This window comes from Pteropus medius, unplaced genomic scaffold (genome assembly GCF_902729225.1).
Source record: "Pteropus medius unplaced genomic scaffold, Ma_sr-lr_union100, whole genome shotgun sequence".
NCBI classification, from domain to species: Eukaryota; Metazoa; Chordata; class Mammalia; order Chiroptera; family Pteropodidae; genus Pteropus; species Pteropus medius.
Window position 1 is genome coordinate 1,326,717 of NW_024342466.1, and position 13,713 is coordinate 1,340,429.

A 13,713-nucleotide genomic window follows, 5' to 3' on the forward strand; every position below is an offset into this window, starting at 1 on the left:
CAGACACTCTCATTCCATAGTGCAGCGGTCCCCAACCTTTGTGGCACCAGGGACTGGTGCTCTTAGGAGAATCTGAGGCCTGACGATCTGAGGCGGAGCTGAGGCGGTGATGCCGGTGCTGGGGAGCAGCTCAGATACAGAGGGAGCTTCGCTGTCTCCCCCGCCGCTCACCTCCTGCTGTGCGGCCCAGTTCCTAACAGGCCGTGGACCAGTCCTGGTTCGCAGTCCGAGGCTAGGGGACCCCTGCCATAAAGGACAAGAGGGACCGGAGACCTGCAGCAGTTGCTGGTTCCTCGCAGGTCCGAGCCCAGCAGGCACGTGTCGTCACCCACCCTGCTTGGGGCGCAGGGAGTGTAGCCTGCCCCCAGGGGCGCCTCCTTCGCCCTGGCCTCTGCCTTCTGAGCCGACACTCCTTTTCCAGAAGATCCGGCCCGTCGTCCCAGCCTGCTTCCCGCTGCCCTTCGGCTGAGGGCCCGGGCACCTCTTTCGCTTTGAACTTTGTGCCTTTTAGTGCTATGTGGTATGTAATTCCTTTAAAGTCCTTGTGGGTGACCTCGGTATCAGATTACTGTTCATTTCATTAGACAAAAGCCAGTCCACAGCTCCTTATCTCTAGAAGGGCCTGAGAGGTCCTGCCTTCAAGAAGAGGGTCTGATCACCACATCCTTGATGGGGTCTGCGTTCCAAGGTCACACCTCCCGACACCCCCTGATTCGATCTTTGTTCCGAGGCCAGTCCTGACTCTGAGTGTTTTATACAGGGGGTTGGTGAGAAACAATTTTTCTCATAGTTCAGTCCAGCAGGGTTTTTAAAATGGAAATATTTTTTCTAAGCCTGCTTGAAGGCTCCCTCCTTCCAGATCCGTCAGAACCAGCAGCGGGTCCAGCGTTCTGCCCAGGAATCGCCTCGGCCGGGCCCGCTGAGCTCCTAGCCTGCAGCAGCCATCCCCGCGGGCAGCCGTCTGGAGCCCTCGCCTCCAGCCTCCGCTGCAGCCAGCCTCCGCCAGCTGCCTGGTTCCCGGCCAGTGCCATGTGATCCTTATTTTTTGGTACAGCAGTTCAGGATGCTAGTTCTGTTTTTTTTATCTATTGTTACATCAGGATCTACCCCGGACCAAATGTAGCAGTTTTAGAAAACCTCTGTTGTTTCTTATGATTTGGCGGTTCAGTACTGTGGACAGAGCCCAGCACGGCTTTTCTGTCAGAGCTCCCCAAAGCAGAAGGTGCCAGGATTTCTGAAGTGTTGCTCATGCTGCTTCTGTTGGTTACGGTGAGCCTCGGGCACCCCCGAGTCGAACACCGCATGCGTGGTGCTTTGGGAGCCATCTGGGACCAGCTGCCAGGCTGGCCATGCATGCGAGGCAGGTCTCATTACCTCTCTGCCTCAGCGTCCTTCTCTGTGAAATGGGGGTGACGCTGGTGGGTACCGTCAGGTCCACCGTGAGCTCTCGGCCGCTGAATACTTGTAAAGCTCTTAGAGCAGCCCCTGGCTCACAGGGGGCCCAGCGTTGTATTATGTTGAAATAAAAGGTTTTTGATGGATTTATAAGGCACTTGAAAGTCAGATAAAGCATTAACAATAACTGACGTCTACACTGTGATAGATGGTCAGTGAGAAACAAGCTTAAGCAAGAGATCGTTTTTACATGTACAAAAGTGGCATCTGAAGGACAGACCAAGGATGCGTTTTGACATCCTGCCATGCGGTTTTGCCCTGGGTCACACAGGATCAAAGAGACTTAGAAGCCGAAGGGCCGTTTTCACTTGCCGATGGGAACTGCCCACCCCGGTGTCTCGGGCAGAGAAACCCTCTGGCCTCTGTCATCTTCTGGCAAGTGGGATTGTGGCTTCATGTCCTTTAAAAGTTTAAAATGAGCTATTTTTAGGGCTTTCCATTTTCTTGGTATTTAGAGTAGAAAGTGTGTGTGTTCGGGGTGGTAGAAGCACAGGGGGCTCAGCCCAGGGCAGCGAGGGGCTGGCGCATCTGTAGACATTTGTCCCAAAGGGAGGCAGTGGGTTCGCTCTCTCCCCTTGGCACTTCGGGGGGGTCCTGTGTTCCGAGGTGGGTCACACGGTGGCAGAGAACTAGAGCCTTCTGCTTGGGGAAGAGGCCGGGACTACGGAGGCCATGTAGCTGCACAAGGAGCCGAGACTCAGTCCCTCAGCGCGAGGGCGCGTGCAGGAGAGGCTCCCTTCCCAGCCTTGTCCCCAGAGGGCGGCGGGCCCCCGCTCAGGCGCTCCAGCCACGGGCGCCCTGGCCACGGGGACACTCGAGCGGGACTGCCACCCTGGACAGGCAGAGGACACGCGAAAACATCGGTCCAGAGGATCAGGCCCGAAGGGTTTAACAACTTCTCGGGTTTCTTTTCGACTCTGTGAGTCCATGATTCTCACTTGGCACAAAGAGTAAAAACAACAAAAAAAAACAGTGTTCAGATGATGACTTTAAGCAAAAAACAAAACACATATTTGACCCAAAGAAGCTGTTTCTTGAGTCTCCTCCTCTGTAGTCCAGCTGAAGCTCTTTTCACAAAAGTTCATCCTGCTGGCTCTCCCCGGAGGTCCCAGCCACGTGCCACCAACTCGTCATGGAGCACGTGTCCCATCGCGGTTTTCGGGATGGGCTCCTTTCATTATTTATAAAAGGACAGTGTGCGGGTTGCCAGCTCCTCCTGGTGTGAAGCTCACTTTTTTTTAAAGGTTAGCGCACGGGAGCAGAATTGGGTCCTGCAGTCACAAGGCTGTGGGCATCACGCTGGCCCTTCTCGGGACACCCCTTGGGTGGAAGTGCGTGTCTGTGGGTGGCTGCTCTCTGTGACAGGATGGAGGTCTCAGGTGGCCTAGCCGTGGGAGGTCTGGCACCTTCATCCGTTCCCCGCCACCTGCTTCTGGTGACTCTCAGCCAGAAGTCACAGGCATGAAGCCTGCCTGCATCTGGCTGCAGACTTGTTTGGTTTGCCCCATATTACATGCAAATAGTATATGTTCTGTTGCCAACATTTTAAAGTAAGGAGCCATCACATAAAGCCCCAGTTTTTCTCCTTCTGGTGGATAATCAGGAAACCTGGTGACACAGACACAGAGACCCACAGACCCGCCGTGTCACACGATCCAGGGGGCCACTCACGGGGACGGGGCCCTGGTGTGTCCTAGGTAAAGGACGCATTAAGTGGTGGCTTCTCTTGCAGCAGCCCTGACTTGACCACCCCATTCCTGGGGTGCAGGGCATGCCTGGGGTCCCCTACGATTTAGCAAACAGGGACCCCCCTGCCCAGGATCCATACGCAGCGTATTCTAAGGAACATATTTGGATTTGCATGTGTTAGAGCTTGTGTTAGAGTTGTCTGTTCTCTCCCCGCGTGAATGCACAGGACAGGCACGGGTCAGCCCCTGCAGTCGTGGGTCCTCACTGCCCCCTCGGGGGTCGGCTGGAGGTGGCTCCCGGCATCTTGAGTGACAACGGCATTTGTGCTCCGGGAGGAGGAGCCGGTGGTTCACGACTGCAGGCCAGGCCGTGCAGGGGGCCCTTGGAGGTGTGGCCCTGTGGTCACGGCCCACAAGCAGGACTTAGCAGCCCTCTGCAGTGGCATGGAGGAAGAGGGCAGGATGGCCGGCCCCGCCACTTCCGGTCACTTAGCAAGTGGCTCAGTCTTGTCTGTAACAAGTTTCTGGAATCACACTGCCACCCTGACCTGTTGCTTATGGGAGCAAGTGACATTGAGCATGACAAACACGGAAACGCATTGATACTCGTTAGCGCTGGGGCCGTTTACGGAAAGGTCACCTTTACCTGGCCCAGTTCTGCTGCACAGTAGCAGCCGGGTGGCCGAGCATCGGTCTGCAGGGCTTCGGGGGTGGGGTGGGGTGGGGCACTGACCCCTGCTGAGCCGAGGGCCGGAGGGCAGAGACACGGCTCCTGGGGCTCCAGCTGCCCTTCAGGCCCGACCTTGGCAGCCCTAGAGGTGTCCACGTGGTGTGTGCTACGGTTCCCCAAGGGGAGCCATCGAATCTGTTTCAGATTGTGAAGGTTTGGACTTTGTTTTTCCAAGATGCCACATTTTCTTGACCCCAAAACAAACCAGCCTAATTTAGGTCCCTGCCGACGTCACCTGTTCATGTAGTGGGAATGTTTTTCTTTATCCTCGTCAGGCAAAGCCCTCTGGCCCTCGCTGAGGACAGAAGCGTGGGCGTCAGGGTTCGCTCATGACAGAGCCCGCGAGCTGGCCACCTGCACACGGAGCTGCGTGTGTGAGCTGAGGCCTGCGTTTAGTCTGGGTGGGGAGGGACAAAGCCCGAGCAGCTCTCAGCCGCCAGTGACATCATAGTGACGCCTTGGTCTGGTTGGAATTCCATCTGAAGTGGATGGTAGCAGAATCTGAGCCACAGAGGAACTGGTGTGAGGCTTAGTCGTGCTAAGTTTCAAAATCTTAGCCATCCCACGAGGGAGGGAAGGGTGACGATTTTAAGCAGCTGCTCATTACTGCATCACAGACAGGGACTGCGCTGTCCCACCAGCTCTTGCTGGCTCACGTGGTGGGTTTCGCATCGCCTTGGTGTGTAACCAGCATTTTCCTCCGGGCCTGGCTGGCTCAGCGCCGTGTTGGTTTGTACTGGTTTTGTTTCCAAGGAATCAGAGGAGGTCGTGTGTTGCCACGTCGTCTTTTTTTAAATAAAAGAACTTGCAGAGAAATCTTACGAAGGTCCGCTTGTGAGTTGCTTCAAACTTTGAAATATTGTTCCCCAGAAATGATGTTTAAATGGTGGTCACAGTCCCAAGCTGGCTCACAACCCATCATATTTATGCCATTTGGTATAAGAAACAGTATCTTCACACTAGTCATAACTAATTGGAACTGGAACTAACTTGCATTAAAACGCTTGCTTGGTTTCTTCTCGTATTGCGGGTCCTGCGGGTTGGCAGAATCTGGAGGTCGATGGTGGCTGGTTGCACCCCCGAGCCCCCACGGGGGCGGCGGCCGCTCCAGGGTGTCGAGTCCTGTTTCCGACGTGAGCGTTCCCTCTGCCTCGGTCCGGGTGGATGAACCAGCGTCGGTCTTCGGGCCCCTCCATCCTAACCGTGACCATGCGCGTCTATACACGGTCAGGAAGAGGAAGAGCGAGGCCGGAGGGCCTCTGTCCATCTTCTTCACGTTACGTGGACCGAAGTTAGAAGAATCCAGAGAGGGAACCAAGTCGACACCGCCTGAGTGCAGGAGGCGCACAGGGAGGCGGAGGCTCCAGGTCGAGGTGGGGGCCTGGCAGAGCCAGTGCTGCCACCGGGTCCCTGCCCCGGGGGCCTGGGGACGTGGCGGAGGGGTGGCCAGCAGCTGGCAGCCGCGGCGAGAATGGGTTCTCCCCGGTCGTCAAAGGGAGGTTGGACCGCACCGGCTTCGGCAGCGTGTTGCTTTCCGATTCTGAGTGCTTTTCAAGAAGCTCTGATACGATTTCATTAAAAATGGATTTAAAGCGAATCACACACAGCTTATCTGTTAAACGCTATTGCTGAGTTTGCCAATGGAATTCCATTTTTAATGAATTAAAAATCTAACATGGAGCACTGTAGAAAAAAATCCTTGTTTGTAAACTTCGTAAGGTAAGAATACAGTTAACGTCTTATCATTAGGAAAGGAAAGTTGGTTTCCTTTCTTAAAACATTGTACCTGCAGGTGATCCAGATGTGCTCACCCCTCGGTCGTAAGGAAGGTATAAGGCAGCACGTCACGGTGGTTTGTGTTACATGTGTCGAGCCGACGGCAAATCTTTCCATCTGTTCTGTTAGTACTGCGAAGTTAAGCTCCCCACACGCATCCACACGGAAGGAAATCGGTTGGTGTATATGTCGTATATAAAAGAGAGAAAACCCAAGTCACCAAGCTAATAATAACTTATTTCCATATAAGATGGCAGCGATAAAATGAAAGTTTAAAAACTTTTTAAGTTACCTCCGTGCCTACTTTTAAGAGAAACTTACCCGAGACTTTCTCGTTTGTACCTGTTAAGTCACGCTGGGCTCCTCTCCCACGCAGGGCATGCTGCTGAAGCGGAGTGGCAAGTCGCTGAACAAGGAGTGGAAGAAGAAGTATGTGACCCTGTGTGACAACGGCGTGCTCACCTACCACCCCAGCCTGCACGTGAGTGTCGCCCCCGGGACCGGCTCGCGGGCGTGGGGGCGGCGGGCGCTGACCGTGGGCGGTGTCCCCGCTTCAGAAGAGAGCCGCGTCTGGTCTCCTGCCCCGCCACGGAGATGACGGGGAGCGAGACGCCCCCTTCGAGCGGGCGGGTCCCCTCCCCGACACCCGGGCCGCAGCTCTCGTGGATTCTGCGCAGGGTGGCCATGGAAGGACAGACGAAGCCAACTTTTAACCGAGAGGAAAGAGGAGCAAGTAGCACGCGGGGGAGGAGGAGCGGGCGCCTCGGGAAAGAGAGGAAAGGGCTCGGGCGCGATGGGGCTCGGGCTCGGCCGAGCGGCTAGGGACAGACGCAGTGTCGGGGAGACGCCGCTCACCGCTCGGGGTCTCCTGGCAGACAGGAGCGCAGTGCGTGGGGCGAGAGAGGTTTTGCTCTGTGCTGACGAGCTTCGTCGTACTGGCGGTTTAGGACAGAAGGACGGGAGAATTACTGCTGTTACCCAGCGGCAGTGCCAGCGAGCTGCCCGTAGAGGTCTTTGGGCAAAACCTGAGGGTGGGTGTTAGCGATGACCCCTCGGCCGCACGGGTTCCTGGCAACAACTTTGGCGCAGTAGATTAGGATATACGGTGGTCGCTGGTCAGTCGATTGTCTCACTGTGTTAAGCTTTTGATTTAAGTAATTTTAAAATGACGCCGTTATTGACAGGAAGGTAGAAATAAGCATATCGAGGAAAATGAACCTCACTCCCCAAATACCACCTGGAGACCATGACTGCTAGCGTTTCGGGGTGTGCGCTCCCAGCCATCGTGTGCCTTCCGCAAGCATGCGGTCACCCCAGGTAGGCTGCCTGGGGAATGACAGGTCACACGCACCACCATTTCTAACGGGCGTGTAATAGGCATCGTGCACATGGGCCCTGATTGATCTCACGCCATCTCCAGAAGGGACGCTTGGCAAACAAACCTACCCTGGACTGTTTTTACTGTTGTAAGTGACTCTGATCGGCGTCCTCTGTTTACATCTCTGCGCGCTTGTCCCTCGCCCTGGGACAGATCTCTCGCCATCGGCGTCCTGAGTCGGAGAGCACGCGTGTCGTTATGGGTTTCCGGACGTGCTGCCGCATTCCTAGAAAGATGACCGGTTCGCCTCGGCCAGTGTGCCAGAGGGTTCTCCCCACCCCACTCTCGTGAACGTTTACCTTAAAAATGTTAATTTAAAGAAAACACGTATATATTCTAACACGATGGGTGACAAGTGTCCCCGTGGGTAGAGCGCCCCCAACCCCCATCTTAGTGCTGCCCCCGCCCCCCAGAAACGTGTGAAACCCAGGTGGCAGGACCTCCCGCGCTTCGCCATCGAGTCGTCTCTCAGGATGTAAATTCTTTCTTGTGCCGAGGAAGCTCCTTTGCGCCTGCTGGACTTGTGGTTATGTGGAGAATCCAGTCGGGTGGCTTCTCCCCACGGTCTCCAAACTAGAGACTCAGCACCAGCCCCACCCCCACCCAGGCCTCTGGGGCTCTGCAGCCCCCCGCACCCCCAGTTCCTGCCCCTTGCGACGCCAAAGCAGTGCCGGGTGTCCACGGCACTGCCCCGTCAGCTGGAGGCTGCCCGCTCGCCCCCATAGGTCTCCCTAAGGCCCCGTCCAGGGGCAGAGATCCAGTCTCTGAGCCAGTCGCTTTATGCTGTTTGGAGAGGAACGTGTAATCGCAACGTTCTCGCTAGGACCACCGACCAGCAAAGAGGGAGATCTGATTGATGATGCCTTTCAAGGCACCTCACGCTCACCTGCTAAGCCCAGGCTTGGTCACTGGGACATGGTCACTGGGACATTCGCTGCTTCTTGCCAAGGGGAGAAACGGTAACGACAGTAGGCACCAAAAGATCTCTGTAGGGCGGCTGACGCCCACTTCCCAGCCCAACCTCCGTATGTTGTATAACCACAGTCGCGTCTCCAAAAATTCTCCCATGCAGGCTTCGGCCCGTGGTGCCCCTGGGGGCTTGCCGAGTCCGTCTCTCTTCTCTGCGCGTGTGCGTGGATGCCGCAGGGATGCAGAAGAGGGGCGCAGAGGGGCTCGGTTATAGGATTACGTGGCAGGCGAGAGCCAGTGTCACTTTGAAGTGCGGTGCAGTTAATGCCAGTCCCCTGGGAATTGAAATTGTTGATGCAGGTGCATAATTCCCTAAGGGAGCAGCTTAATCTGGGAATGGATTGGAATTACTAGTGCGTGGAGAGATGGCATGAACTCGGTCGTAATCCCTCATCAATTTTATTTGCACGTCCGGGCTGGGGACGGAAGTTTGGAGACACGGCGAGTCCAGGCATGAGTTCAGCCAGGTGCCAGGAGGGGGTCTGTTCCGTGCTGAGTGGTTGGGTAGCTATGGATCCTGGCACTTGAGTTTGTCTTTGCTGGGGAATGGTAAGGGGCATTCAGGGGGTGGCCCAGGGGCAGAGGCCAGATCTCCCTTAATTAGACAGGTGGGACTACGCAGGTGTGTTGCAAATTCAAGCGCCCAAATCCTGCACCGTGAAGAACAGCCCCGTTGTTTTTGTCTGGAAAATTCCAAAGAGCGACAGAACCAAGGGACCTCAAACGCCGAGGGCACTGTGACAGCCGCTTTCATGATCCCCAAGATTTGCTGTGGCCGGAAGACCACTAGGTGGGTTTGTCGGCCGTGCGTCATGATGCCAGAAATGGTTAAATACTGGGGAAATCTGCCCAGATGAGTAGCTTTGGGCTTCATTACTGTTGGTCATCCCCCCGTTCCTGTCCACCGAGCGTGGGGGTCTGCACTGATCTCAGATAGCACAGCCCACAGCCCATTCTCTCCAGGGAGCCAAGGAAAAGGACCTGGCTGAACAATAAGATATTTTTAGATCGCGTTTTCCACAAAGATTCAGCGTTTATCAATAGCGGAGTAACTAACGGTGCCAGCTCCAGGTGTGTGCTCCTAAGTTTCAGTGATGAGGTGATTTACTTGCCGAAAAGGAAACTGGAGGCCTTTTCTGAAGGTGGAGCCTAATCAGGTAAAACTTTCATAGCGGGCCGCGGGCCGGGGCGCCTGAGGAGGCGTCAGACATGTGACATTCACGTGGGCCCCAGGCGGGGCCCCCCACGGCCAACGTGACGTGTAGCCCCATGGTGCTCTCTGTGCCCCTCAGACGTGCGTCCCCGGTGCACACGTCGCGGCCCCATCAGGTGGGACCCCGGCTCCGTCACCAGCCGCCTCCGACGTGGTGATCACGGTGAACCCAGGGGGCTGGCCCGGGGTCTCCCACCCGGAGGACCGGAGCCGGAGCCAGCGACGGATTCGGCCTCCGTGGAAGCCGCGCGGATGCGACGAGCCGGCACGGCGAGGGCCCTCGTCACTCTGTTGCAGTTTCTTCGTGACGACGCCCTCGCCGAGAGTTCGGGGTGCTCAGGAGGAGACGGCCACCAGCAGCGCCTCACTGTTACCGGCATCGGAAGGCGTGCTCTGTGAGGCTGGGCTCCCTCCCAGGGGCTGACCTGGATGGCGCCGGCGTTTGTGGGCCAAACCACCTTCCCAGGGGAGCGTCCCGGACAGTGCCCCTGGACCACGGCAGGCGAGGGCCAGGGGTTTGCCACAGCAGGTGCGGAGCCTGCTGCTGGGGGACAGCTGCGCCCACCAGCCCCTCCCTGCCCCAGCTACGCTGCATCGCTCCCGGCCGGTTCGCCTGAAGAAGGTGCTCGGCCAGCGGGGACTCCCGCTGTAACTGGCTTTGGCCGCCATTACCTGATCTTGCTAAAAAAATTCCTGGCGGTATTTTCAAATACCTTCACTGGGTGCTCTTAAGAGAAAGCTCTCCGGGCAGAGGCCAGCCCCTCTCCTTAAGGGACAGATACGGTTTCCGTATGCCACGGGCGTCCCGGCACGTGTGACTGAGAGAGCATCCTGGGGCCACGAACTGCACATTTCCACCCCAAGCAGACGTTGTGCAGACACCGCTGTGGCAGGTGTGGCCCTGGCCGCACCCGGGGCTCACGGAGTCCCAGCCGAGCGACAGGCTCTTCCAAACCGAAGCTTCGGAAACAGGCCGCCGGGCACGCATCGGGGGCAGCGGGCCGGGCCGCACCGCTCCGGCGGGGTCGGCGTGAGGCTCCCGTGCGCCTGGAACAGGTCAGCTGCCAGGAGGAACCCCAGCGCGGTCCCCGAGGGCCCCCTGCTGCCTCGGAACCCGGGCACGTTTCTACGCGCGCAAGACTGTTCGTAGCACCCCACGTCGTCACTTCCTGCGGGTCACCGCTGTGTCCGGTTCCCCAGGTCACATCTTCTCCCCGGCCCGCGGGTGTCTCAGTGCTGCGGCTCCGCCCTTGGACGCGTCTTGCTGCTCACCGCCGGCCCCGAGCTCAACTCACGCACAGGTGACTTGGGAGACCACAGCCCTCGGTCCCTGTGCGCTGCGGCGTGGCCTCTCTCGTCCATTTCGCACAGGCGTCCCCTGCACCTGATGCAGGAGTGGTTAAGAAGCCCTTTCCCCAGGCGTCTTTCCTGCTGCCGAGACCCAAGCAGCTCTGCGGGGGAGGGGAGAGCCCCTCTCTGCAAGCAGTGGGACAGCCGCCCGTGCCTGGCCCGTCACAGGACGTGGCGGCTCGCCTGGAAGTCGGAGGGGAAATGGGCAGACTGTCGATCCCACCCAGACTGAGGACGTTCCCTAAACGGTGCTGTTAGCAGGGCCTCCGGCCCCGGGTGCCCTCGCTCTGGCTCCACGAAGCCCTGGGCCCACCCCTCCCCACCCTCCACCCCCCGCCACTGCCGCAGGTCTGAGCCTGCTGCAGCCCTTCCCCAGAGTTTAGGAGCCGTCCGCAGTGGCCGCCACGGGCAGATGGGGTCCCCGGACCTCCTCATTGTAGGCAGAGAGCAGGAGGGAGGCGTGTCGGCGGGTCTCAACCCCAGGTGTCCTGGAGAGCAGTGGCTCCCACCCTGGCTGCCGAGGACAGCCACAGGGTCCAGCGGCGGGCGCGGGGTAGCTGGGCAGCCCAGTCGTGCTGACTGGGGAGGCCGCAGGGGACCTGCCAGCCCACGGCCTTGCCCCTCGGTGTGCTCAGCAGCCAGCCCGGGCTGCCACGCCCTCCCGGAGGTGGGCGCGGGCCCACGGAGCCTCGGCTCACACTCTGCAGCCTCCGCTGGCAGTCGGGCACCTCCTTCGAGGCGCTGCCTTGTCAGGTGGACGCTGAGAACTGGCCGGACGGTGTCTATAAATCTGAGAGGAAAATCCGCTTCCCAAGCCCCACCCGGAGGTTGGGTGACATCTTCAAAGGTCACGTCAGACTGAAGAGTGTGCGACTCTGGAATTGTCACCAAACTGAGGCTAACGGAGTCAGTCGAACACCTAAGGAAAGGCCTGTCCCACGGTCAGAGCTGCTGGCCGGGAGCAGTTACGTGGCAGGACTGGGGTCCGTTCACTTATTCCAGGGAAGCTGCTCTCGTTTTGAAGACGCTCTAAATGGGGTGACCAGCTGCCCTGTTTGCGCAGGGCGAGTGGGTTCCCAGGACACAGGACTTTCACTGCTGGGTCCCAGGCGACGCAGGACAAATTGGTCACCCTCCCGGGACCGACCAGCTTAACTGCTCCTCCGAACTCCACTTGGCATTTTGCAAAGAAAACCCAAAACGTTGAAACAAGACAAACAGTAAAAAGCAAGCCTTCTGAAGCTGCTCCGTGGTCTGCATTACTGTTTCTCTGAAAAATCGTCCATCTACAAGACCCTGAGAAAGCCCGGGCCGCTCACCGCCCTTGGGGGGGATATATATGAGTGTCTCCTGGTTTGATGACACTTTGCTGGATCACGGTCAGGCTGGGCAAGGGGCAGCCGGGCTGTGGACTTAAAGATGAGCCTTAGGGAGCACCTTGATGGAAAAAGGGGGGATAATGAGAAAGAGCCCGGACCTCGGGGCTTCACCATTCCGCGTCGCCACCCATTCATCTTCCGTGTCGAGAGCGGCCGTCGAAGGCTCAGCCGAAGTTCCTGCTGACGAAGGGGCGTGGGCTGGGGGGTTCATAAGTGGACCCGCAAGAATTAGCTCCTGGCCTCCCGGTTGAGCGCAGACTTTGCGGGGCCCTGGCCGGAAGGCTGTGCTGGGCATCTTCGTGGGGACGTGTGGCAGGTGGACACGGCCCTCCTGGGCGCCGCCTCCGGCTGATTTGTGCTCACAGTGCCCACGCTTTTGCAAACCTCCTTGGCTTTCTTTCCCTTTCTGTGTGTTGCCTGGTTGGAAGCAGCTGTGGCTGACCATCCTTCTAACAGGACGTCCGTTCATTCCGAGACGGATGTGGCCACACGAAGCCCCCGATGCTGTATGTCGCTGGTGTCTGTTTTATGTCCACGTCACTAGAATCACAACTGGGACTCTTAAGTTGTCACCAGAACGCTGACTTTAGTAAGTTTCTAGTTTCAAAATCAAACAGAAAGTGTACTTCATTGGTGGTGCAAAAGTACCAAAAACAATGATTTCCTAAGCAGGTGTCCTTCACCAAAAAAAATCATACGAAGAAAGGGAGAGAGACTTTTGCTGTGAGAACTGTGGGCTGTGCCCACTGCTGGTAGCTGTCACTCAGAGCACACCCAGTCCTTACGCAAAGCAGGGACATCTCACTTGAGGGTTCACTGAGCATCTGTGGCAGCTCCATTCACTTCCCGAGGCGGAGCGTGAGCTTCTCGAAGTGTCGACCGTTGAGTTACACTTGGAGAACCGGTCAGTCGGTGTCCCCAGAACATTGCAGGGTCAGACTAGCTTGTGTGTGTAGACAGCGAGACAGACACTCCACAGCCCACGTGTCCGGATGTAGGAGCCCTGAGAACAGGCCTCCCTTTCTCACTGAGAGTGACGTCAACGTGTCGCGTCTGTGACAGTCTGCTCCAGTAAGCGTAACCTGTGTCACGGCGAGTAAGCGTTTGACCTTGTTCCCTTTATAAGCCACAGTGCTGGACGCTGTGTCCTGCCCTGCATGTTCCCTCCCGCTCTGGCTTTGAGAACTTCTGGGCTGCTGTCCAGGTGGTCATCCACGCCCTTCCTCCACGAGAGGCCCCCCGATGCCCATGAACCCGCTGTTCTGGCGCCTCCCCCGTCTGCACTGCCCCCTCGTGTAGCCTCAGTGAGGGGTAGGGCTGTGCCCTGTCCCCACGTTCTGCCCGGGGCTGGCGTGCGCTCGGCACACGGGTCGGCCCTTGTGAGTCACACGGAGTCGAGTCACACGGCTCCTGCAGCGTCATCGTCCCTGGCCTGCCTGGGCTCAGAACCTCACCACCAGTCACCCTGGCTCTGCTTTAAAAGTCCCGGTGAGATTCAGACTGAGAAAACTAATCACGTTGCACCGTCGTCCCCCCTAAGTGTGGCTTAGCTCACTCCAGGGTCGAGGAGAACATGCATGTGGCGGCATACAAACGCCACAGAACCTAAAAACTCTGCTGGAATTGAAAAACGCCTTTTAAAACCCGCGTGTCAGGAAAATGCACAGCTATGAGGAGCGGGGGGTGTGGGGTGCCCTGGCGGCACACGAGCCTCGGGCCGGCGGGCGTCGCTCGTAAGTGGCGTGAGGACCGCGCCCCGCACTTCTGCGGGCATT

General features: G+C 57.8%; 1 protein-coding gene across 9 annotated transcripts in view; it reads left to right on the plus strand.

Annotated features, from left to right (window-relative positions):
* LOC120600635 (arf-GAP with GTPase, ANK repeat and PH domain-containing protein 1) overlaps positions 1-13,713 on the plus strand; it is a 317,727-nt gene that overhangs the window by 131,462 nt on the left and 172,552 nt on the right. For all 9 annotated transcript variants that reach the window (XR_005652247.1, XM_039860060.1, XM_039860076.1 and 6 more), the window contains one exon: positions 6,026-6,130. Coding sequence is in view for 8 of the 9 variants with exons in the window: in XM_039860060.1 (XP_039715994.1) it covers positions 6,026-6,130 (105 nt within the window). In the remaining variant the exon portion in view is untranslated. The remainder of the gene's footprint in view (positions 1-6,025; positions 6,131-13,713) is intronic.